General features: G+C 41.6%; 1 protein-coding gene across 1 annotated transcript in view; it reads left to right on the top strand.

Moving 5' to 3' along the window:
• Positions 1–10167: 10167 nt before the first annotated feature.
• The window catches only part of IGSF5 (immunoglobulin superfamily member 5), a 30294-nt gene continuing 16739 nt past the window's right edge, over positions 10168–23722 (top strand). Inside the window, exons 1-6 of the mRNA XM_033147050.1 lie at positions 10168–10390; positions 11379–11458; positions 13516–13836; positions 15364–15672; positions 19569–19688; positions 21437–21461. Coding sequence (XP_033002941.1) covers positions 11401–11458; positions 13516–13836; positions 15364–15672; positions 19569–19688; positions 21437–21461 — 833 coding nt within the window. The 5' untranslated portion in view covers positions 10168–10390; positions 11379–11400. The remainder of the gene's footprint in view (positions 10391–11378; positions 11459–13515; positions 13837–15363; positions 15673–19568; positions 19689–21436; positions 21462–23722) is intronic.

The following is a 23722-nucleotide window of genomic DNA, read 5'->3' on the forward strand; positions in this document are numbered from 1 at the left end:
GAAGAACTTCACCAGAATAAACAGGAGCTTGCTGAACAGGTATGTCAATGACAGAAGAAGGTTCACAGTCTTCATCAGTGAAAACCAGACGGGAAAATGGCCAGGTGCCAGTTTTTTGGAAGGCCGCAGTGATGTTTTTGTTTGTAAATGAGGCAGCATATGCAGTATTTGCTAATGCAGCCAGGTTATGTATGCTAAAGGTCTTGCCTGGGTTTGATACCATCCAATCATTTTGCGCTACACTCAACTTGGATTTGAATGGTCCTAAGACTCCAACATCCAAAGGCTGGAGACGGTGAGAGCAATGTGGAGGGAATGTCACTAGAACTATACCATTATCCTTTGCAAACAGCACAGCATCAAGTGTACAGTTACTTTCATGATTGTCCATGACCAAAAGTATTTTGTTGTCTGCTGAACAACAAGTATGCTTTTTAATGTCCTTGAGAACCTCCAGAAACAGACGTCCACTCATGTATCCACTTTTGGGACTGTTAACTAAACCTAAACTAGTGGTGGTGCCCCAAATAACATCGAGTCGTGGAACCTCTTCCTCGGGAAAATAAATGTAGGGGGGACTGTATTTCCTAAAGCATTGATTATCACACACATGGTAATCATGCTCCCATGCTTGCCAGAAACTGCCTGTCCTACCTGACGAGCTCCTAGCTTGGCAACAACGTTAGGAGCTTGAACAACTGTTAACACTCCAGTTTCATCCAGGTTGTAGATCTGTTCAGCTGTAAAAGAACCAGACTTAACAGCTCGCTCATAATTGTCGAAACACTCAGCAACATTGGCTTTATTTAAAGCTGTAGCTCTTGCTACGCTGGTGTTTTCTGGTTTTCTTCATGTAAGCTTTGGATGACGCTTCATGAAACCCTTAACTCAGTCAATTCCAGAAGTTTTATTTTCGTCCCAGGTACTTGGAATTTTTGAGCTGAGATGCTTTGCATAATCATAGGCAAGTTGTCGAACTCGTCTGTAGGTTAGACCATAATTAAGAACTGAACATTTAATTATATAATCACAAAGCAGGGTTTCTTGCTCGACATTAAAAACTTGTTGGCTTGTGTATTTCGAGCTGTAGCATTTTATGTTAGTTGTATATCTACTGGTTTCATCATCAAGATAATTAATTGCCTTGCTTTTTTTTAATCTATAAAATAAAGCCGAAAAGTTCATTCCAAATAAGTCTGCTGCTGCTGCTCGTAGAGACATGCCATTTTGGACCGCTTCCATTGCTTTTTTAATGTCTTCTTCACTAACCTCTGGTTTAGTACGCTTCTTAGATGTTCACACCATTTTTTATAATCTGAAAGAGCCAAAATAATGGGGCTAAGCATTTTAATTATTAGGATCTTAATATTGAAATACATGTCTTAAACTGTATGAAAAGTAACATCTTAAACTTTTCAAATCTCCTAAATTTATACTTTATTTTTTAATTCAAAAACAAATAATAAATTGTCTTGAATATTTTAAGTGATTATTAAAATTTTAAGAGGAAAAAAGATTTTATTTATGCTTCTAATGAGTTCTTTTTAAAAAAAAATTCTATTTAAAGCAACAGTAGGCCTAACAAAACAAAGTTGAGTGTTTTAAATGTAACAACCCTGATTAGGCCTAATAGTCCTATAGACTGTTATAGGCCTAGGCTTATCATGCTTCATGTAGCCATAAACTGTAGCCTAAAATTATCCTGAAACTTTTAAATCCAAGCTAGGTGTTGATCTAAAAAATTACAAGTCAATTTTCATAATTACTTAACTGAAAAATGGTAAGGGACACCTTTCAACACTGTTGAAAGGTACCCCCCTAAGCTCTGTTGAAATCTGCCCCTGGTGCAGCCATTTTGGTTAAAGTATTGTCAACCATTTTAGAAAAATACTTGTGACTTATTGATAGTGTATTTAGAAGCATAATTAAATAAACTATTAGGTGAATAAATATAACTTACCTGATTAAAAGATTACTGGTTGATTAACTGTTTCAAAATCAAAGTTCCCTTTTCACTTTTGGGGTGTTAGAACTTGATCCACTGAGTAACACAACAGTTGTAAAAAGAAATGGCTGAAAACTAAATGTCAGCAGTTACTCATACTAAAAGCTTATTGGCTGGTATATTGGCCAATCATTGTGCAGTATTAGAAGTCAGATATTCCAGTTGTTGAAAGGTGCCCCATGTTGAAATGTACCCCCCTCTCCCCTACAACTCCCACCATCCCTAGCTAACAGGACCAGTGGTCAGGGATGATGGGAATTGTAGTCCCAAAACAGCTGGAGGGCCAAGTTTGGCCATGCCTGTGCTGGAACAACCCTTCACAGCACCAGTGTGTTCCACCTAATGATGGAGACAGATCTGGGTAATAGCTGAATTTTACATATTTTTTTTAAAGGTACAATCAACCATTGTAGGTTTCTTCCCAGTAGTCCTATAACCTAAGCCCTATTTGGGTATTCATCTACAATCCTCTGAGTCAGGAGCACTTGCTTACCCTTTGCCCACCATGACATCTGAGAAATCCAGCTCATGGGACCATCATCCTCTCATAGGGCAGGCTTCAGACATCCTTCCAAATGCACAAATGCCGTTGGGGAGAGACTGCCATGGGGTTTGACAGTATAAGTGGAGCAAACAAGTGAAGTCCTGCTCTCCTGGTTCACACAATGGTAATCGTGAAGTCATTTGAATGGCTTCTACTTCCTCCCACATGGCATCATAATGCTGTGACTAACCACCTCTGTTCCCTTATTATTTGTGAGATGGTAGAATGTAGCCTACCAATCATTTACTGAGAAGCTTGATAGAGAATCTGTCTTGGAGGACTCATCTCTGTGAAGAAACATTGCATTATGTATTTTCTTCCTCGACATATGGATTTGCTTTAGGTGTCGCTTTTGAAATAATGCCTGCTATGCTCCTTTTCAATATTAGCTGTTAAGTCCCAGTGGATTCACTCTAGTCCATGCAAACTTGTTGGAGCTTATTTCTGTAATTCTGGTGTATCATCCCCAGTCTTGCTACAAGTTAGTTTTACTTTCAGCAAGTAGAGTCAATTCAATATAGGAAATTTAAGATGTGCTACATTTTCAATTTAACCCTTAGATCAGTGTCTAGCAATTATTTTATTTTGATATTTGGATCTGGCTCAAGCATACAAACAGAGGAAAACCTAAGCCCTCAGTTTGGATGACTGAGTAGCAATCTCCCCCCCCCCCAATACCTGTTATCTGATTAAACAGCAGAATAATAAACAATAGCATCATTAGCAAGAAAGATAGACAAAATCATAAAGTCATCCCCATGCTCAAAACCAGGGCCAGCCAACTTATGAGGCAAGGTCAGGTGACCACCTCAGGTGGAGGGGCCACCCAGGGCAGAAGATCCCAATGTCGATCTTTCTTCCCTGCCCGCGCCCTTGTTCCTGATCTAGATCTTCCCTCACACCTGCCCTAGTGGGGGTCGGGTGTCATTTTGGGATCTGCCTCAGGTGTCAAAATGTCTTGGTCTGCCCTGCTTGAAACTGTCCACCAGGTCTAGATGTACCAACAGAAGTCCATGTCCTTTGGGCCTTATTCAAAGTTAATTCAAGGATGCAGTCAGTGTAATGGCTTTAAATGTCCCATAAAGATGCAAAACATGAGAACCCTGCAATGTAAATGTTCCAGCAAGTGTCAGCAGCGCATTTTGGTGCATTGCAGACATTTCAGCTAACCCATGCCAACAGCAAATTTGTATTCCAACCAGCAGGTGGCAGCAAAGATTGGTCTCAAATCACCTTTAAGTCTTGTAGCTCCCTTTAGTCTCTGTAAAGGTAAAGGGTAAAGGGGCTTCTGACCATTAGGTCCAGTCGTGTCCGACTCTGGGGTTGCGGCACTCATCTCGCTCTATAGGCCAAGGGAGCCGGCGTTTGTCCGCAGACAGCTTCCGGGTCATGTTGCCAGCATGACTAAGCCGCTTCTGGCGAATCAGAGCAGTACAAGGAAACATCGTTTACCTTCCCGCCGGAGCGGTCCCTATTTATCTACTTGCACTTTGATGTGCTTTCGAACTGCTAGGTGGGCAGGAGCTGGGACTGAGCTCACCCCGTCACAGGGATTCGAACTGCCGACCCTCTGATCGGCAAGCCCTAGACTCTGTGGTTTAACCCACAGCGCCACCTGGGTCCCTGTAGTGCCAGCCAATCACGGGTACAAGCAAACTCCTAGCTGCTACTGTGACTCAAACCTCCATCCAAATAATGATTTCAGCCAGGAAGGATAGAGCCACCTACCATGATTTTAGCCAATAGGAATTGCAGTATAGGAGCTCCTGTAGGAACTTTACCACAAAGGGTTAACAGATCATATGTATTAAATAGTGGGTGGACATAGCAGACGACACAGTGGTTCTCCAAGCAGCTCTGTTTATTCTCATGCTGGAACAGAACTGAACTGAAGGGCTCAGCAGCCTGCTTATATAGAACTCAGCTACAAGCAACAGTAACAACTTTCTGTAGTTACCCAATCCCTGAACGTCACTTTCAATCCCTCATTTGCATGTGTGGACCTGAGTGAGAACTGCAGCAGGATGAACTATATACACCCCCCCTAGTGGCCTAGGGTGAGAACTTCAATACATAACAATATGATATGATATGATTGTTGTTGTTTAGTCGTGTCCGACTCTTCGTGACCCCATGGACCAGAGCACGCCAGGCATTCCTGTCTTCCACTGCCTCCCGCAGTTTGGTCAGACTCATGTTGGTAGCTGTGAGAACACTGTCCAACCATCTCATCCTCTGTCGTCCCCTTCTCCTTGTGCCCTCAATCTTTCCCAACATCAGTGTCTTTTCCAGGGAGTCTTCTCTTCTCATGAGGTGGCCAAAGTACTGGAGCCTCAGCTTCAGGATCTGTCCTTCCAGTGAGCACTCAGGGCTGATTTCCTTAAGAATGGATTGGTTTGATCTTGCAGTCCATGGGACTCTCAAGAGTCTCCTCCAGCACCATAACTCAAAAGCATCAATTCTTCAGCGATCAGCCTTCTTTATGGTCTAGCTCTCACTTCCATACATCACTACTGGGATATGATAGCCATCTTCAAATATGGTAGCCATCTTCAAATATCTAAAGGGCTGTCATACGGAAGATGGTGCAAGCTTGTTTTCTCCTGCTCTTGAAGGTACGTTCCGAACCAATGGATTCAAGTTACAAGAAAGAAGATTCCGACTAAACATCAGGAAGAACTTCCTGTTTGACATTGGAATGGACTCCCTTGGAAGGTGGTGGACTCTCCTTCCTTGGAGGGTTTTAAGCAGAGTTTGGATGGCTATCTGTCATAAATGCTTTAGTTGAGATTCCTGCATTGCAGGGGGTTGGACTAGATGGCCCTTGTGGCGGATTAGTGTCTGCTGAGGATTCCGGTACATTGGGGGTTAAAATATCCCTCCAATGATTGGCAGGTGTTCTTTGAGAGGCGGAACTAGATTGTGTTGGAAGACAAAAGGGGAACAACTGTTAGGAGGTGTCAGTTGGGGAAGAAGACGGTTGGAAAGGGGGAGAGGGAGTTAGTGGAGGAGTGGGAGGTTAGGTTAGGAGGGATGGAATTTGTTATCAAGTCTCTGTCTCATAAAGAAAGTAATGCGCTTTAAGATACCGGTGAAATCCATGTTCTCAGGTTAATAAATAAAGTTTAATGTGCTTACACGTCAATTGGCTCCAGCAGTGTGTCAATTCTTCCAGTTGTGTGACTATGAAGAGAACCAAGCTTCCCTGGGGACAGGAAAGGAAGCTAGTTCAAATACTTCCGAGATACAAAGGGCTAGTCAGTGAAGCCAAGAAAGCCACAAAGCAGTGCTGTCAAGTATCCCATTTTCCCTGGGATTCTCCCTTATTTTAAGCAGTTTCCCGCTGCTCTCCCTTATTTTTTATTTCCCTTAAATTTCCCGTTTTTAATGGAAGCAGCTCCTCCCCTGCTGGCCAGGGACTGGGTGGGAAGACCTCGCCTACTTGGAGAGAAAAGCCTCAGCCCTCAAAGCAAGTGGGAGCCGTTTCCCGTCCTTACAGGGGGGTGTATTCCTCCCCCTGCATCAGCCCCTATCCGTTGCCGCCGAGCCCCTCAGCCGGCCAATAGGGTTAGCTGGCGGGCGGAGCCTGGCTGCCTTTGAGCAGCTGCTGCTTCCTGTCCTGTTTTGATGGGATCAGACAAGAAGATGGCTGCCCTCCTCTTTGCTGGCTGCCCTCCTCTTTGCTCCACTCCGAGCCCAAGCCCGCTTGGAGTTTACATTGCTGCTCCGCCCACTTTTGCTTCTGGCTCCGCCCACCACTGACATATGACTGTCCCCGGGATAGGTGAGACTGCTGATCCCTTATTTTCAAATCCAAAACTTGACAGCTATGCCACAAAGTTGCCTGAAGGAGAGGCTAACTGGAGCAGTAAGGATCCATGAGAGGGAGACCCCCACTGGTGGTAAGGTGGTAAGAGGCTTTAGATAAAATGCCCTGAGGTAACCTAGAGCCAAGTCTTCCTTTGTGAAACTGGAGGTTTACGTCTGTTTTTGCCGAAAGAACTGTGGGAACCACTGTCGGAGTATTAGTGACTCGGTTTCCTCACAGCACTCAGGGTTCCTTCCAACTCTACAATTCTATGATTTCATGATTCATCCTGAAGCAATTACTAGAACTATGGTCATGCACTTGCAAAAGCAATCAATCAGCTCTTTGGTTAACACAATAGTAACATATTTAGTGGTGGATTTATACTGGACTGTCTGCACATCTTCCACTTTATTCATTGTTCTGTGATGAGTCCCCAGTGCTACAACATTACTGCCTTTGGAAAGGGCACTCTTGCACTATACCAAAAGCGGAACAACCCCCTGCCTCCCACATCCTGGAACATTTGTGATAGAAAAAATTACAGGGTTTTAATAAGAAGCTATGAGACAAGCAGTATGCCACCCTGAAACTTTTATAAATGCAAACAGTCTGGAGAGTGGCATCACATATAGAATCATAGTATAATCAAGTTTCAAGGCACCATGAGAGTCATTATTCCAACATTCTGCAGTGCAGGAATCTTTTGCCCACCATTGGACTCGAAACCACGACCCTTATTCTTCAAGGATTAGAAGAAAACTAGAGATTGCTTAATACCTTCATGAGCACAACTCTTCATGAATGCACAATTAAAAGGACACATGGAGAGGGCCCCTAGTGTGCTCTTTTGAAGTGTGTACTGGTAATTTGTATAGGACTATTTCAGGGACCAGATAGAGTGGGTGGGTGTATTATGTATGGGGGGTTTCTGGCTGGAAATTCAACAGTCTCCTTCCCTGCTAACAGTGGACTACCCTGAATAGAAACCTTCTCCCACTCAGCCACAGCCACAGTCCCCCCCCCCCCCAACAGTATGGAGTAATATATTGTATTGGCACAGGCAAGTCAATTTTTCAATGTTTCAAAAGTAAAATGATAAGAAATCCAGGCCGTCCAAATAAGACTTGAATTAGAGGACCAAGTCCTGTCTTTGCTGCTATTTTTTGTCTGGTGAGATGGCATGCAGGTTAAAATCCTGGATTCTTCCCCTGTTTTCTTTGAGCTGCTTTCAGTTCCATCATGTGGGAGAGAATAAAAAAGCACTTTCAAAACGAACCAGCAAGCTCCATTTCTGAACAATAGAATTGTGTCTTGGGCTGTGACTCACCTCATTGCCTGCCAAAATGGAGTGTGGGAATGGGCTTGGGTCTTGCAAAATGATGGGGTGGAATATTGCCTGCACATGTTTCTCTTTTTATGTACGTAGGTTATGTTCTTATGTTTAATTCATTAATTCAGCAATCATCAGCATATTATGGCACTGCTGAAATAATTTCACTGGCTGCCAATTAGAGGTATGAGGAAGTTCCTGGTGCTGGATCTGGGGTACAAAACCCTAGGTCATCTCACCCCTTATATACCTAATCGATCACTGAGCTCTGCAGGTAGGGGTGTCCTGCAGATTCCACCTTATTAAGAGGTCCATCCTGCGCAATAAAGGAATTGGACCTTTCATATGGTAGCCCCTTCCCTTTGGAGTCTCAACCCCCACCATTGAATATCATACATTTATTTTGTCTTCAAAACCTATTGAGGACCTTCCTCTTTCAACAAACCTTTTACGCTGAAATCTTACCACAGTCTGCATCTGTACTGGAACTATTGAAAAACTCTTTATAGGCAAAATGTTTTTAAAATGTTTGTATTACTTTTATATATGGAATTGTTTTTAATATCAACCTGCTTCTAGAATCATAGAACTGTAGAGTTGGAAAGGATCAGGGGGGGGGGTCCTACTCCAACCCCCCACAATGCAGGAAACTCAATTAAAGCATCCATGAGAGATGGCTATCCAACCTCTGCTTAAAAACCTCCAACAAATGAGAGTCCACAACCTCCTGAGGGAGTCCGCTTTAATTGTGTTTTGCACTATTGTATACTTTACTGTTGCAACCCATCCTGGGACCTTGCGGTAAGAAATCTAACAAAATAAAAATGGAATAAATCAACAAAAAGAGTTAACGTGCATCTCATGCTTGTGTAATACAGTGGTACTTCTGGTTGCGAATGGGATCCGTTCTGGAGGCCCGTTCGCAACATGAGCAGAGTGCAACCTGAAGTGCCGTGTCTGCGCATGTGCGTGGCGCAATTTGGCGGTTCTGCGCATGCTCAAAGCACCGAACCCGGAAGTAACCCATTCCGGCACTTCCGTGTTCAATGTGTTTGTATCCCGTGACGAATGCAACCTGCAGCGAACGCAACCAGAGGTATGACTGCAATGAGCTTTTGAGATGCTCAGTAGTTTGTGATTTGGCTCCTCTGGAGTTTGGGGAGCCTGGATTTAACCCCTCTGCTTGCACTTTATTGTGTTAGCCTCCCTGAGCCCGGTTCTGGCCAGGGATGGCGGGGTATATAATAATAATAATAATAATAATAATAATAATAACAACAACAACAACAACAACAACAACAACAACAACAACAACAACAACAATTTCACTTCACTTGTGGCCTGATTGTAGCATGAATTGTGGCCCGCTCTTTGGCCATTGGGCCCCCGCCCTTAGCAGCTTTGAAAAGGATGGAAGCCCTCCAGGATCTGAGATGCAGCTAAGGGTTGTACAGTGGCACCTCAGTTTTTGAATGCCTCCTTACTCGAACGTTTCGGAACTCAAACGCCAAAAACCTGGAAGTAAGTGCCTCAGGTTTTCAAACAGGTAATGTGACTTTTGTTTTGAGTTTTCTGTATTGAGGCTTGTGTTTTGAGGCTTCCGTTTTCGGTTTTCAAATGTTTCGGTTTTTGAACGGGCTTCCAGAATGGATTAAGTTTGAAAACCGAGGTACCACCGTAGTATACTTGAGGCTAAGAGTGAGTCTTTGGCTTGTACTACTTCTTTACTCTACCTTTTCCTACTGGACTGCAGAGGACCATGGCGAAGAGAATGTTGGGGCAAACTGAGGGGTTCATTATTTTCCTCAGTAGCAATTGAGGCAATTCTGCAAAGTATGGGGGAAACACTTGAAGATTGCCATGTCCCTCCCACCTCCCCTGACAGGGATCTTGTGACTTTAATAAAGTATAGAGTGTTAGGCAGCAATATAGCAAACAGAGTATGTTCTCTTCCCACATAGAGATGCAGTAAGGGGGAAAGTGACACCAGATGAATTTTTCACATGCCATGCTAGTCATGAAAGTGCTAGAGCAGGTGTAGGCAACCTAAGGAACCGTGGGCCGGATGTGGCCCAATAGCCTTCTCAATCCAGCCCATGGACAGTCTTGGAATCAGCGTGTTTTTACATGAGTAGAATGTGTGCTTTTATTTAAAATGCATCTCTGGGTTATTTCTGGGGCATAGGAATTCGTTCACCCCCCCCCCCCGGCCCACGGCTGAAAAAAGTTGCTGTGCTAGAGCAAGGCTTGATCATTTTGCTTCCTCCCTTTTAAAAAGAATCTCCTGGCGCCTGCTGAGCTGCTGAACATTGCTTCATTACGGCAATAGGTGTCGTTGTTTCCACACCTACTCAGTTCGTCCTGTACCTGCCTTTTACTTTATGTTTTGATGGCATATGTTAATTATTAAAAACCATGGAATATGCACATTGGTTGCACACCTGAGTCTTATCTTTTTTATGAGATAAAAGGTCACTGCAAACAGAGTCGCACAAAAGCCGCATCAGAAACCAGAAGTTGCAGGAAATGCTTTGTGTGGGGCCTTCCAGGGGAATGATATAGAAGCCAGTTGAGAGTTAATCGGAATATTTGGGTGTGTGGCTATATGAGGAGTTACTTGGATGGAAGGGATAGCAACGAACAGATTTTCTTTCTCAGAAGGGACTAAGGTTTTTCATGTGATGATTTACTGGTAAGAAGGTAAGGAACTCTCAGGTCTCTGATAGTCTAATATGGGTGAATGACTGCAAAATGGGTTTACTGATAAAGAATCTGCGATTAAGTACTGATATTTGGAAAACGATGTTTGCTCTCCAAAGTTAAATTAGCAAAATCCAAATGAGAACAGAAAGTAGGAAGTATGATAGTGTAGAGGCCTCTACTTTTGAATGTTACCTGTTTGGCACAGTCTTAGGTATGTTTACTGTGTTTGATGGGGCTTAAAACTTAGTGAAAGTGCTGACAGTTGCAGCTTTAATTTATATGTCTAATCACACACATGTGGAGAGCAACTACTATATAGAAATGTATTTTTCTGTTGATCCCACAGCTCTGAAATCGTCTGCAAATGATCCCTCTTGGCTAATGAAAACCCAGGAAATGAGCTTGGGTAGTCCACCCCTATTAGCACGTTGATCCTATTAGCACGTTGATAATACCAAGGTTGCAGGTTCAATCCCTGTATGGGACAGCTGCTTATTCCTGCATTACAGGGGGTTGGACTAGATGATCCACAGGGTTCCTTCCCACTCTACAGTTCTATGATTCTATTATTCAGGTTGTATATATGTGTAAATAAACCATATATCATAAAGACACTGCCCCCTCCACTGTGCCTAATTGTCCAAAGGGGAACACAGACCCTGTGGAAAGCATGCCACGCCAAGACCCCTGGAATCTCACACCTCTTAGAGATTGGGTGCTTACATGAATCCAGCCCAGGAGCTTTTTTCCCACAACTGCTCACCACATTCCAGAAGGATGTGATCTCTTCTTAATAGTAAAAAACATTATTTAGTGACTGCACATATATGTATGGTTCTCTGTTTATAACCTAGTAAATATACTGCTTTGTTGTTGTTTAATCCATTTGAAGCATGATTGTTTTTGTCTTTGGATTTATAACTTTGAAATACTTGATAAAAAAATATGTGTTTTACAGCAATGCACTGGTGTCCTTTTCTTTTAGGTTCACCGGAAGAGCTTGCTAAATGGATAGATATTGGGAATGGATTTGGCTGGCTTTCAGCCTTTCAGTCTTGCTAACAGGTATTATTACCCTTTTCTCATTTGCCAACCAAAGTGAGGCTTTGGGTGTAACTTGTTTGTTTAGCACTTCTTAGGCCACCTGTTATATAGTAACTCTATGAAATACTAAAACTAAATTTGGCACAAACATTCAGGGTGTCACATTTTAATAACAACCCACCCCCTTCCTCCCTGCCAATTCTCAGTGGAAGAAGGAAAATGCAAAATATTACTCGATGCAAGACTGAAATGTCATATGGAAATAATTTAGTATGGATAGTAAGCTTCCTATACCTCCATTAATTGTTGTCCACATGACTTTTTCCTCCAAATCACTGCCTTCCCACACTTCCCCCGCAGTAAGTCTGGATTTTCTCATACCCCCTTCTTTTCAGAGTATCCCTGTTATGAGAAAATCTGGACTGAGGAAGGGGAAAGTATGGGAAAGTAGAGATTTGGAGGAAAACATCAAAGGGCAATGGAGAATTGGGGGAGGTACAGAAAGCTTACTATCTACATTAAATTACCCTCTGGACGAGCCCTTTGTGTGCACATTCAAGGTCAACATTCTGAATTTCTATTATAAATTCTAACTTGACTTCCACTCTGTTTTCATGGAGGCCAGGAAAGATGCAAAGCAGAATGCAGTGCAATAGCTCCCTTGAAGACTGACAAGTTGGAGTAAGAGATGTGCATGTTCAGGACACAAGGAAAAGTAGGGAAATTGAACACAATACAGGGTATCCCTTGAAAAGCAAGCTACTGAATGAAAGCTGAAGTGTACTTTCAGTACAGCAGTCTGCATTTCAAGCTGAAATCCTAGCTCAAGTCCCTATACACTTTGGGTCAGTAAAGATGTAAAAGACACAGCCTCCCTTGAAGGCATCGGAACAAAAGGTCACGTGTACATTTTGAACACCAGCTGATTATTATACCTCTGCAGGTGTGTCTTTGCGATTCATTTCTTCAACCTTTCATTCTGCATTATTTTGTATTGCAGTAGCTGTTTAGCTCATGTCCCATGTGAATTTTTTGATACAAGTTTGTGAGTTTTGAAACTTCTTATGATCCTTGAGCATTAAAATCAATTTAGTACAAAGACGATGATCCCTTTAAGCCCCTTGGGTAGTTTATACGATAAGATGGAAAGAATGTAATTATCTTGACTTATAATGCCAACATACTTGGAGTATGGCCATTAGCAAAGGATAATAAAAAATGAGAAGTGTTCTGGAATTGGTTCGTATTGATGGGAATTACGCTACTATGCCACCTATTCAAACGACTCTTGTAGAATATTTAGGCTGTTGTGCAATTCTTGGCTCTTGGAAAATCACATGCCCTTTCTGGTAATTATTTCTTTAAAGAAAGTAAAAAAGAAAAGAAAAAAAGATGAAGCCCAGTTTTGCCACCATGAGGATTTATTAAAGTCATTGTCAATCAGTCCGCAGAACTGAGCACAAAACTTTGAAAAATTAACTCTTGCCGATCAGTGTGTCAAAGCTGTACAGGATGGATTAAGAAAATCCAAAATGTTTATCCTGGAAGCTTATAATGGAACAGGCAAGGGCAGCACTACCAAATGAGCCACAACTATTCTCAGGATAAGATGAATCTGCTTCTAGGCACCTGGTTGTTTAAAACCAGTTTAGGTCCAAAATGGAAAGGCTTCAAACCAGAACTCTGAGATCCATTAAGCAACTGCTGTCAACTTAAACTGAGGCAAGACCTTTCCCCTGTTTTCAAGCACAGGGCAAAGTTACAGTACAAGACAACTGATAGCTTTTGTTTCTAATGTTGACAGCAAAGGTTCTTCAGACGTTGTACACACTATCTGGCATTAATCTGTGTTACCAGTACATTAACCAAGTTAAATGCCTCCTTCATTTTTTTGTTCACATGGACATTTAATGCTCCTCAGGTATTTATGCAGAAGGGTGATGTCAGACCTATATACATTGATTTTTTAAAAACTGTTATCATGATGATTGTGTGAGATAAGCTAGAAACACCTTTATTGACTTTGGTGTTGGTCTAGTTTCAGTTCCTGAGTGATTTCCCTCCCTCCTGTTTTGCAGATACTGGGTTTGGCTACTCCATCATAGAAGGTCCCAGAAATTTAACAATTCTAGCTGGTTCAGTGGCTCATTTTAATTGTACAGTGTCAGAACGGTGGCCTGTTTTGATATGGCTTTTAAATGGAAACCCTATATTGACTGTACTGAGTAACGGAACACCTATTATAACAAATCCAAAATACAATCAGGATGGTTTTCAAAATGGTACTGAGTTCACCTCCGGACTCAAGATTTTTGATGTCCAGCTAAATGATTCTGGAGAAATAAAATGTAGTCTCCAGAACTTGCAAGACGATAAATACGCATTTCTTTCTGTTCAAGGTATGTATGCATTTTTATCATCATTCAGTTTTAAGGAAAAAACATTTAGGCCAATTGCAAGAGTAATTCATATTGAGATTTCTCTTTCCTATTCCTTCTATACTTCCTTCTCTCAGCACTTTAAACAGTATTGTGGCATTTAAACACTAATAGATGTGCTGCAGCACAAGCCTTTGTGGACTGTAAAGCACTTTGGTAGATGGATAGCATAATTTTCAGTTGTATACCCTCCAACATTCTGACAATTAAAATTGGGATGCAGGTGCTTTGGAGCCGTGCTCCCATGCAAGCCAGCTGAGGCTTCTCAGTCCCATGTCTCTGTTGCTGGCAGCAGCTCCCTCAGCAAGCGGCAGATCGGCACCTTCACCTCCTCTTCCCTGTCATCGTCTTCCTCTTTGTCGGCTTTGTCTATGCCTCTGGCAGGGACAGCATCAGGCAGAGCAGGCATGGCCTCTGGGTCTGGCTGGGCCATCCTGGCTTACACCACCAGCACCTCCTCCACCTCCATGGGCTCCAGCTCGGTTGCCTTCATTTGCGTGAAAAACGTGCCTCTTTTGGTGTTGAGCTCTCATGGGAAATAGCTGACTTGTGCGAGAGCTTGGCACCAAAAATGAGACATCCAATCAGAAGGCACAATGTAATCTGCAATTCTGGAATGCCCGGGTGACTGTCAAATCAGAACTGTTGATGGGTATGAACTGACATATGTTTTTATATATCAGAGAGAGAGAGAGAGAGAGAGAGAGAGAGAGAGAACCCCTGCTTCTAATGCCATAGCAATGCTACCATAAAACTAGTGGTTAGTGGATACAAACCAGCATTTGGGAATCATTACAATAGATCCTCATCAAGATATCAGATGCTCCTTTTGACAATACTGCCAATCGGCATTGTTTAGAACAGGGGTGCCCAAACTTTTTTCAAAGAGGGCCAGATTTGATGACGTGAACAATTTTACCCCAAATTTGTTGAGATTTTAAAAGGATTTTACTCCAGGACATATACCGCCATAGGGGCCGGATTAAATCGACCAGAGGGCTGGATTAGGCCCCCGAATTGGACTTTGGACATGCCTGGTTTAGAGAATGCATATAGAAATGATAAACCATCTCTAGGCTCTAAAAAATTTGCCAAATGAAGGGTCAATTTGCAGTGTGGCATTTTCAAAATTCTTGATAAATCCAATCCATTTTTTTTTTTAAACTGCAAATGGAAAATATAATCATTAGTGCATAATTCTGTAGCTTAGAAAGATGCATCTATCAGCATGGCTATAAAGCTTCAATAATTATCTTCCAACAATAATCTGGGGAACATGCTTCTGTTTCTAAAGCCACTAATGGGCTGTTAGAAATGCTTTAAAAGTTACTTTTTCAACATGGAAATCTGGGTTTCAATATTTTTTTGGGGGGTGGGATGTAATTCTCTTGGTGGCAACATTAAACCAGATTGAGAAAATAAATTCAACCTGGCCCTATAAAAATGTGTAGTGTAAACTATTCTGAAGGAATTCTTTTCCCCAAACAGTTAATGGATCTTTGACTATCAAAACTGGCAACTTGTCAGTAAGAGAGAACCAGACAACTGAGATAATTTGTGAAGCTCTTGGATGGGCTCCTGCTCCACAGATTTCCTGGATGGTAAATAATATTACATTAGATAATTCCATGTACATTACCAACCGGAGTCAAGGATCAAATGGCTTGTACAATGAAGAGAGTATCTTAACCCTGACACCAATGACCAATAGCACTGTGACTTGCTTTGTCGCTATAGATGCACTCTCTGAGCCACAGTATGCAACTGTGACACTTACTGTGTATGAACCTCCTTCAAGTAAGTAACTATCTTGCGGGTACACTTTTCTTTCTTTCTTTCTTTCTTTCTTAACATTTATTCAAAAGTTACAATACTGCTTTGTCCACTGCCATAATATCACAAAATGATCACTCCAATCCTCAATCCCACATCACTGTCATGTTCAAAATCTTTAATTTCTTGTTATGCAATCTAATATACATGGCTGAAAGGTACTGAACTTGGCTTTCGATCATGGCTAAAATATTGGTGGGACATCCATTCACAGACTATATGAAATTTGGTTTCATGAAGATGGCTCAAGCATTTCTTACACAAGGCCTATCCTGTGATTTTGGAAATTGCTTCAAAGAATTTAATTGTGTCTGAAGGACGCAACAACACACGTCCAGTTTATCTTTAAGCCAAGCATTTGTAGTTCAATCACTAATGGCAGCTAGAGAATTATGCCTTCTTTAGATAAAAAGGGCTTGACCATGCAAAACTGACCATTGGATACTATGCTTTTTGCAGAATTATATGTAATGAATCAGGTAGATTTAATATGTGAATTAAAGAACCAATAAATACTATTTCTCAAAATTCTCCATTTTAGATGCTGATATTGAATATTCTCTAGATATTCTTTGCATGCTCAAATATGTGGATTCTGATTCTTTATTTAACACCCAATGATGCTTGATTTCAATATTTGATACTGGATAATTGATAGAATGTAAGAGTTGGTAGGCAATTTTATTTAGCATTTGTCTATACTCCTAGTATATCACAATGATATACTTTTAAGTTTCTGCTTTCAGTGAGAATGCTGCAGCTGGCAAGATGCAATTGCATGATTGCTGACTCAAAAATGCCCTAGATGGCATCAGCAGTCTGCAATTGTGTGCTCTGCATGGTGCTGGCTGTCGCGCACACACCCCTCCACCAACTGCATCCTGGTGCTTAAAGGTATGGACAAAAGTTTAGCTTCCATCCTTGATCACCACATAGTAGCATCCAGTGTCACGTAGATCATCCTAGTTGAAAGTTACACACCCGCTTCCTTACGTTAGTCCAACCAGTAGCACAATTGGTCCAATACTGTCTGCTCTGTCCATCAATATCGCAAGAAATCTTTCCCAGCACTGCTATCTCAGGTCTTAAATCTGGGATCTTCTGCATACAAAAGAGGCGTTCTGCCACAGAGAAATGATTCCTCCCAAAGTTACACATTGGTTTTTATTATTGGCAACCCTTAGTATGTTACGTGAGGCAAAGATGGCTGATAAGAGGCAAAAGTGATTGCTTTATTTGCATCAATTGTTGGGCAAGGTTTTCTGGTCATAGTTTCCTGGTCATAGGCTTCCACTTTGTACTCCATTTGTGTCAGTACCTTGGGGATCCATTTCCTTGTGTGTTTCTGTTCTAGAAATGACCAGAGTAGATGTTTCTAATTACTGACTAAGCGAAACAGAATCCATCAGGAAGATTCTGTTTTGTGGGTGATGGGGGAATTAATAAACCCTCTTGTCTAGCTGTCACTCTGAAGAAGCAGCCATATTCAGTTGCCATAGTGACATGATGTAACTCAGAATGGAAGAAAAGCAGATGTCACAAAGTGCAATTACTGTGTACTTACTGATTTATCTAGGAACATTCTTCATTTTATTCCCTGAGAAGCTGTTTGTGCAGTAGGAGAAACACGTGAGTTGTCAGGGTTGGAGTACATAAAAATCTTTTAATGATTAGGCTGAAATTGAGATATGTCAGCAGTAATGAAGAAAACTGCCTCTCCTCTCTCTTACACACATTACTTCATATGCTGTTTCATAGTTTCCTGACAGCTTTCTTTGGTGTTTTGTGTGGTCACCATTCACAGGGCTGAAGGAAGTTTCCCTGGGAGGGGGAGCCATCTATTACATTGTAAAAGAGAAGGTTAATTTAGAAGCATGCTCTTCAGAATCAGGCCTGTTCTCCTTGCAGGAAGCGTGAAGAACACTTAAACTGGTGAGGTTGTGAAAGCAGGTGGTGGAGGTGTTGGCTCTTGCCAAAAGGGCAATGGAAGATTTTTGATATTTTAGGACTCAGAAGTGCCCCATAGAGTATACCTTTTAAAGTACAGTGAGACTGCCACTTACACTCACCTTACTTCTGCTATTGCAAACTTATGCGGGTGGGGGAATAAATAAATGGAGTGCTGGGACATTAGGATGTTCTTGGTCCCTTCCTCCGCCGTCTCCAAGAACAAGAAGGGGCTTAAAGTGCCAGCGCAGCGGCAGGAGAAGCCACAGGTTGCTGTCAGGCAAGGGGATTTAAGTTTAGGAAGAGGCATGGCTATGCTGTTGCTTCAGTGGTCCAGTTCAGTGCTCAAACCTGGGACACAGATGCCTAGCTAGCTACATAGCGGGAATGGTGTGTATATCCTGTGCACCTGAGGAGATGCTGTAATTGAGTGCCTTACCAATAAAGAACTAACACCTGTAGTGATAAAGCGGGATATCAAATCCAAACTCCTCCTCCTCCTCCTCCTCCTCTTCTTCTTCTTCTTCTTCTTCTTCTTCTTCTTCTTCTTCTTCTGGGTGTGCGCAGGACAACTCCGAGTATGAGAGACGTCAGGGGTGCCGTATTATGTGTTTGGTATCATTGGAATGAAGGTGACTGGAGACTGTGATGTTTTGGTGATCTGTTGTTTATTTACACATATATACCTGTACAAGCTAAGCAGAAGATGAAGAGGCTCACAGCATTAATGCTCAGTCTAACAGATCTAACTTGCCCATTTGGGATCAGGTTTCCCTCTGAGTTAGGGCTTTGGGTTCAGCACAGAGTGCAAGGCCATGTAGGCACGCCCATTTATTTTGTGACCAGTATGCTCCCACCACAGGTTTGGGAAGTGGTGTACACATGACATTAGTCAAAATCCATATACAATTTGCATCTATCCTGTCATTTCTTAGGAAAATAGTGTGTTTTGATGCATCCCTGCCAAAACTAGCTTTATCCGAATTGAGAAAAAGAACCACCTAGCTGAATTTTAAGTAGGTAATGTGTGCATGACCCATGTGTCATCCCATCTCCACTCTAGCTCACACCTTGCCAATTGTCCTCCTACACCTAGGATAAAGTGGCTAGTTGTTTCCATGGCAACATAGCCAGATCTTTAGTCATGTAAAAAGGATGCTTAACAGGTTTGACTAGGGCCATTAACTTGACAAAGAGACTGATTGACCACTGCGGCAGTTACTTTTACAACAAAATTCCATCTTACAAATAGAAAAACCAAGGGCTTGGAAGGAGCCCCAAATGGCAACCAAACCAACCAAGCCCCCCCCCCCCCAACCCTGCAACACTATATAAAGTGGCAAAGCTGCAGTGGGAATTTAATCAGATCGTTCATACATTTAACCCAAAGATTTAAAGGAAAAACTTTGGAAACTTGAGGGTTTAATGTGTAAACAGCTATGGTGTGTTTTGCACAACAATGCCAATTATAATCAAAAGCCATCTCTCCTCTGATGTGGTTTATAGCTATGATAATGCTTTTAAGATAGATGAAATATAAAGCCACTGAAGAGGACTGTTCAGCTGAAATGCATCTGTTGAATTAACTTTTTAATTGGATGCATAGTTTATTAGACTAGGAACTAATCTTCGCCCACATATTCCCTTCTCCTGCCTGTTCCATGCCACACTTTCCCATTACAGCCAAATTGGCAACTATGTCTATTGAGTAGAAACTGATGCATGAAATCAGAATCTGTTGAAGTAATAAAAATAAAATAATAATGTGTCTGCCAAAGACTCCTGGACTTCTACAAGCCGCAACAGGGTAACAATACTTAAGAAAGCACAGTAGTCTATGAGTAACTCATTAAATTCATAGGGAGACATGCATATTTTACTGTGCCTCTTAACATTTATTAATTTTTATCTAGTAGCAGGTGATGACGGACGAACTCGAACTATAATTTTAGCAGTTGTATTGTCAGTTGTTGGTTTCCTCCTCCTGATCCTTATTATTCTGCTTATTATCTGCTGCTGCAAAAGAAGGAAAGGTATGTGGGCTCTCTGGACCATTTTAAAACTTGGAATTATTTAGGGAGGGAGATTAGGTCCAAATAACTGACTTTTGTGACAGTGGCAGATTTCTACTTGTATTCTTGATAAGTGTAGATACGAACACTAAAAATAACCGCGAGAAAGACTGGGACTTAAACACTGATGGTGAGGAATGGAATCTAATGTGGCATAAATTCCCCTATGAATCAACCTCAATCAAATATAGAGAAACAGCCCGGACCAGAGGGGAAACTGTTCCTCATAATCTGTTGTTAAATTTCTTAATGGCATACAATCCAGCGGTGAGCAATTTGTAAATAAAAAGCAATTGGAAATGACAAGACTGTTTGAAACGCACTCTTAACTGTTTACACATCAAGCCCTCAGTAATTGGCACAACTTATTTGAGAAGTTGCTTTACTATTCATCTCTGCAAGTGCAGCATTATGCGTAAAAAGTAAACGATTCCAACCAACACCAGGGCACACACTGCCTCTGTTGTGTTTGCTCCCTGGCAATGTGGCCAGGCCATTCTCTTCAAACACAGGTCTTCCTGCATGGATAACCCTGGAGTTTCCAGCAAGCTGCTCTTCTGCAGAGTCCCATTCTGTTGTGGGGGAAGGAGAGGGTGGCAGCTGGATGCAGTCTTGGAGTGCCTGGACTTGAATAGTCTGCTTGCAGCCTGTTATAGAAATAGTGGCAAATAGGTGCATGTGTGTGGGGAAAGGATAATAGGGTGGCGGGTGATGGATGGCGGGTAGGTAGGTAGATAAAACTTCATTTGCATTATTAGCCAATGGCCATAGCAACAATAAAACATTACAATGTATACAGAAAAGAGAATTGGTGGGTGGTGGACGGTGGACGGTGTCCCATTGAGCCACACCACTTTCCATGTGCAAAGGGAGCAAGATCGCAGCCCAAGTTTCAGAGGAATTCGCTGCAGAGTTATTACAGTGGTGACCCGCTAGACGAATGCCTCGCTAGACGAAAAACTCGCTAGACGAAGGCATTCGTCTAGCGGAAGGCTGCCCCGCAAGACGAAATTGTCTATGGGGCTGCCTCGCAAGACGATTTTTTTCCCCGTCTAGCGAAAACCGCGGTTTGCATTGCCACTTTGCTAGATGAAAAAACCGCTAGACGAAAAGATTCGCAGAACGAATTATTTCCGTCTAGTGGGGCACCACTGTACTTATTTTTGAGATATACAGTAGTACCTTGGTTTTTGAACAGCTTAGTTCTTGAATGTTTTGGCTCCCAAACGCTGCAAACCTGGGAGTGACTGTTCCGGTTTGCAAACTATTTTTGGAAGCCAAACGTCCGACGGGGCTACCGCAGCTTCCAATTGGCTGAAGGAGCTTCCTGCAACCAATCAGAAGCGGCGCTTGGGTTTTGGAAGTCAAACAGACTTCCTGAACAGATTCCATTCGACTTCCAAGGTACGACTGTATAGAAGAAATGTATAGCATAGTGATCCTACACTTGAGTTATGAAGGGAAATTATTCTGCCTACAATAATTCTCTCTCTTGTTTCAATGAGGAGTCCAGTTCCACACAAGCAGAGCACCTCATTTTTACTTGAATGACTGAGGGTGTCTGTGCATTGACAATCTCAGTTTGAGCGCTGGAGTACCTTTCTGTATTGAATTAATATATTTAAGAAGACTTAGGAGTGTTCTTTTCAAATAAATTGCTATGTTTCTTTAGAATATACTGTATTCTAAAATCTGACCTTTCCCCCCAGACTCCAAGTATCAAGAGGAGATGAGGTAAGCTGATTATCATTTTTGTTTCACTCATTTGGTAAAATTTTTATTTATTATTTTGCCCAGCTTGGTCTGTGGTCAGGGAAGATGAAAGATGTAATTCAACAACATCTGGAGAGTCACAAGTTATCCACCCCTCTACTATTAGATTTGAAACATACAAAGTCAGGAACATACAAATTATTTTAGTTACAGGTAGGTAGCAGTGTTGGTCTGCCATAGTCGAAACGAAATAAAAAAAATCCTTCCAGTATATTCTTCAGTATCTGAAGAAGTGTGCATGCACACGAAAGCTCATACCAATAACAAACTTAGTTGGTTTCTAAGGTGCTACTAGAAGGAATTTTTTAATACAAATTATTTACAATGTATAATATATATAAGGTATTTTCTTTTAAAATGTCCAGATGAAAATAAAAGGGAAAAAGAGATTCTATTTCATTATAAATGTAAGTGATTTTAAATTGCTGAATTATCTGTCATCATCACATGACATTTCACTGCATGAATAGTACATGATTTAGGTGAGTTTCTGGAGTTTCCTCGCATATTTTGAGTGCAAGTACCTGTAATAGCAACATAACTCCAAACTGAAACTTTGATCCATCACAGAACTGTTTTGCAGTGGAGCATTCTTATAGTAGCCTTAATATGTGCAGCATATTTAATTTCATATATTTGAGTTAAAACATTTTTATACCACTCTTCATTAAAAAATTCCAAGGCATTTTGCAACACTTAAAATACTCGGTGGAAACAGGGCAATAAAATGTAATAAATGCTGCAATTGCAGCAACAACCACGGGAGGTCACTGTGCACCAGAATAGCTCACTCCTCCTAGATCTAGTAATGATTAAAGTAGATGTGGCAATTCTACAGGCTCTTGGAGTATAGAGTTTCTGCTGTACAGAAACAGAACTGAAACCGAGACAGGTTGGCACATGTTAATTGTAACCAACTGGTAGGCAAATTAGATGGCATTCTCTGCTTTTCTAAGACTTATTTGAAAGCAACCTTTGGAGAGAGAAAAAAGATGTTTAGTAACAAATTGCTTCTAGCTTAGCAAAATTAGTTTTGACCACTTAAAATGAAGTAAGCTACTTGTCTTTATACTAGAATGCATTAGGGTGTTAAGCTTTAAAATGTAAGAGAGCTTTCATCTGCATTGAGAAGCTGTTAATCAAAATTGAATGGAAACTTTAAAATGACGTCATTGTGGGAAAGGTTTGCCAGGGTTTTTGTTTGCATTCATCTTCAAGACTGAAAGCTATCCTTTGCTGTCAGAGGAAAGAAGGAAACTTAATTCTGATTTGGGCTAATCAGTGCAATTGCTTATCTAAGTATAGAATATTTTGTTTCACCTTAGCTTGGCAGTTAAATCATTCACTCTTGAGTTCTAGAAAAAAGGATCTGACTTGGGTTCACAATCTATACAAAAAACCCTCACATTTCAGAATTGATATTTTATGGCAAAATGCTAATTGTCATTAAAATGTATTACTTGCTGTTCAAGAAAGTGGCAGAGATTAATCATGCTAGATTGGTCTGTGCCATATGTTGACACCACCCTGATCTCCAAGCGGTGCAAGATTCCAGGGCTACCGGGGCTTGTATTTCCTTTGGGAATGAGGCACAGTGAAGACCATGGTGTCTTTATGATATATGGTTTATTTACACATATATACAACCTGAGCCTACAATGGTTCATGGCATTAAGGATCTTGTTTCTCCTATAGCTGCAACTTTGGATTCAAGCAGAAATCAAACATTGTGCTGTGCCTCTCTGGCTTTCCTGCCTGCAGCTTCACTTCTGGGCCACATTACACACACTAAATGTTGGCCTTTTGCCATTCTCACTATCTAAGAGCTAGAGGAGGGGCCCCACTCATTTGCTGTCTGACCCAGAACCCCCTCTCACTTACTTTCTTAATTGCCCATTACCCAGGTAATTACCCGAACGTGAAAGCTAGCCTGGCTTATTTAGCTTTTAACCCTTGCTGCGTCCAGGGATTACGTGTCTGTTGTCCAGTTTAACACCCCAAACCTTGATTAAATTCTAACACTTCACTGGATCCAAGAATTTAGTGGAGTCTAGCACCCACAAACTCATAACACATCCAAGGGTATTTGCAGTGATTGCAAGTTGTTGAAGGGGATTTAGTTGGTTCAGCACTTGTGATAGGGCAATGCATGGGTTTTGTGATGGGAAGAGGACTCTGGTCCCAGACTGCCCCCCTTTCAACTCTTTTATTACAGCTAAAGC

The sequence above is a fragment of the Lacerta agilis genome, chromosome 4 (assembly GCF_009819535.1).
Source record: "Lacerta agilis isolate rLacAgi1 chromosome 4, rLacAgi1.pri, whole genome shotgun sequence".
NCBI classification, from domain to species: domain Eukaryota; kingdom Metazoa; phylum Chordata; class Lepidosauria; order Squamata; family Lacertidae; genus Lacerta; species Lacerta agilis.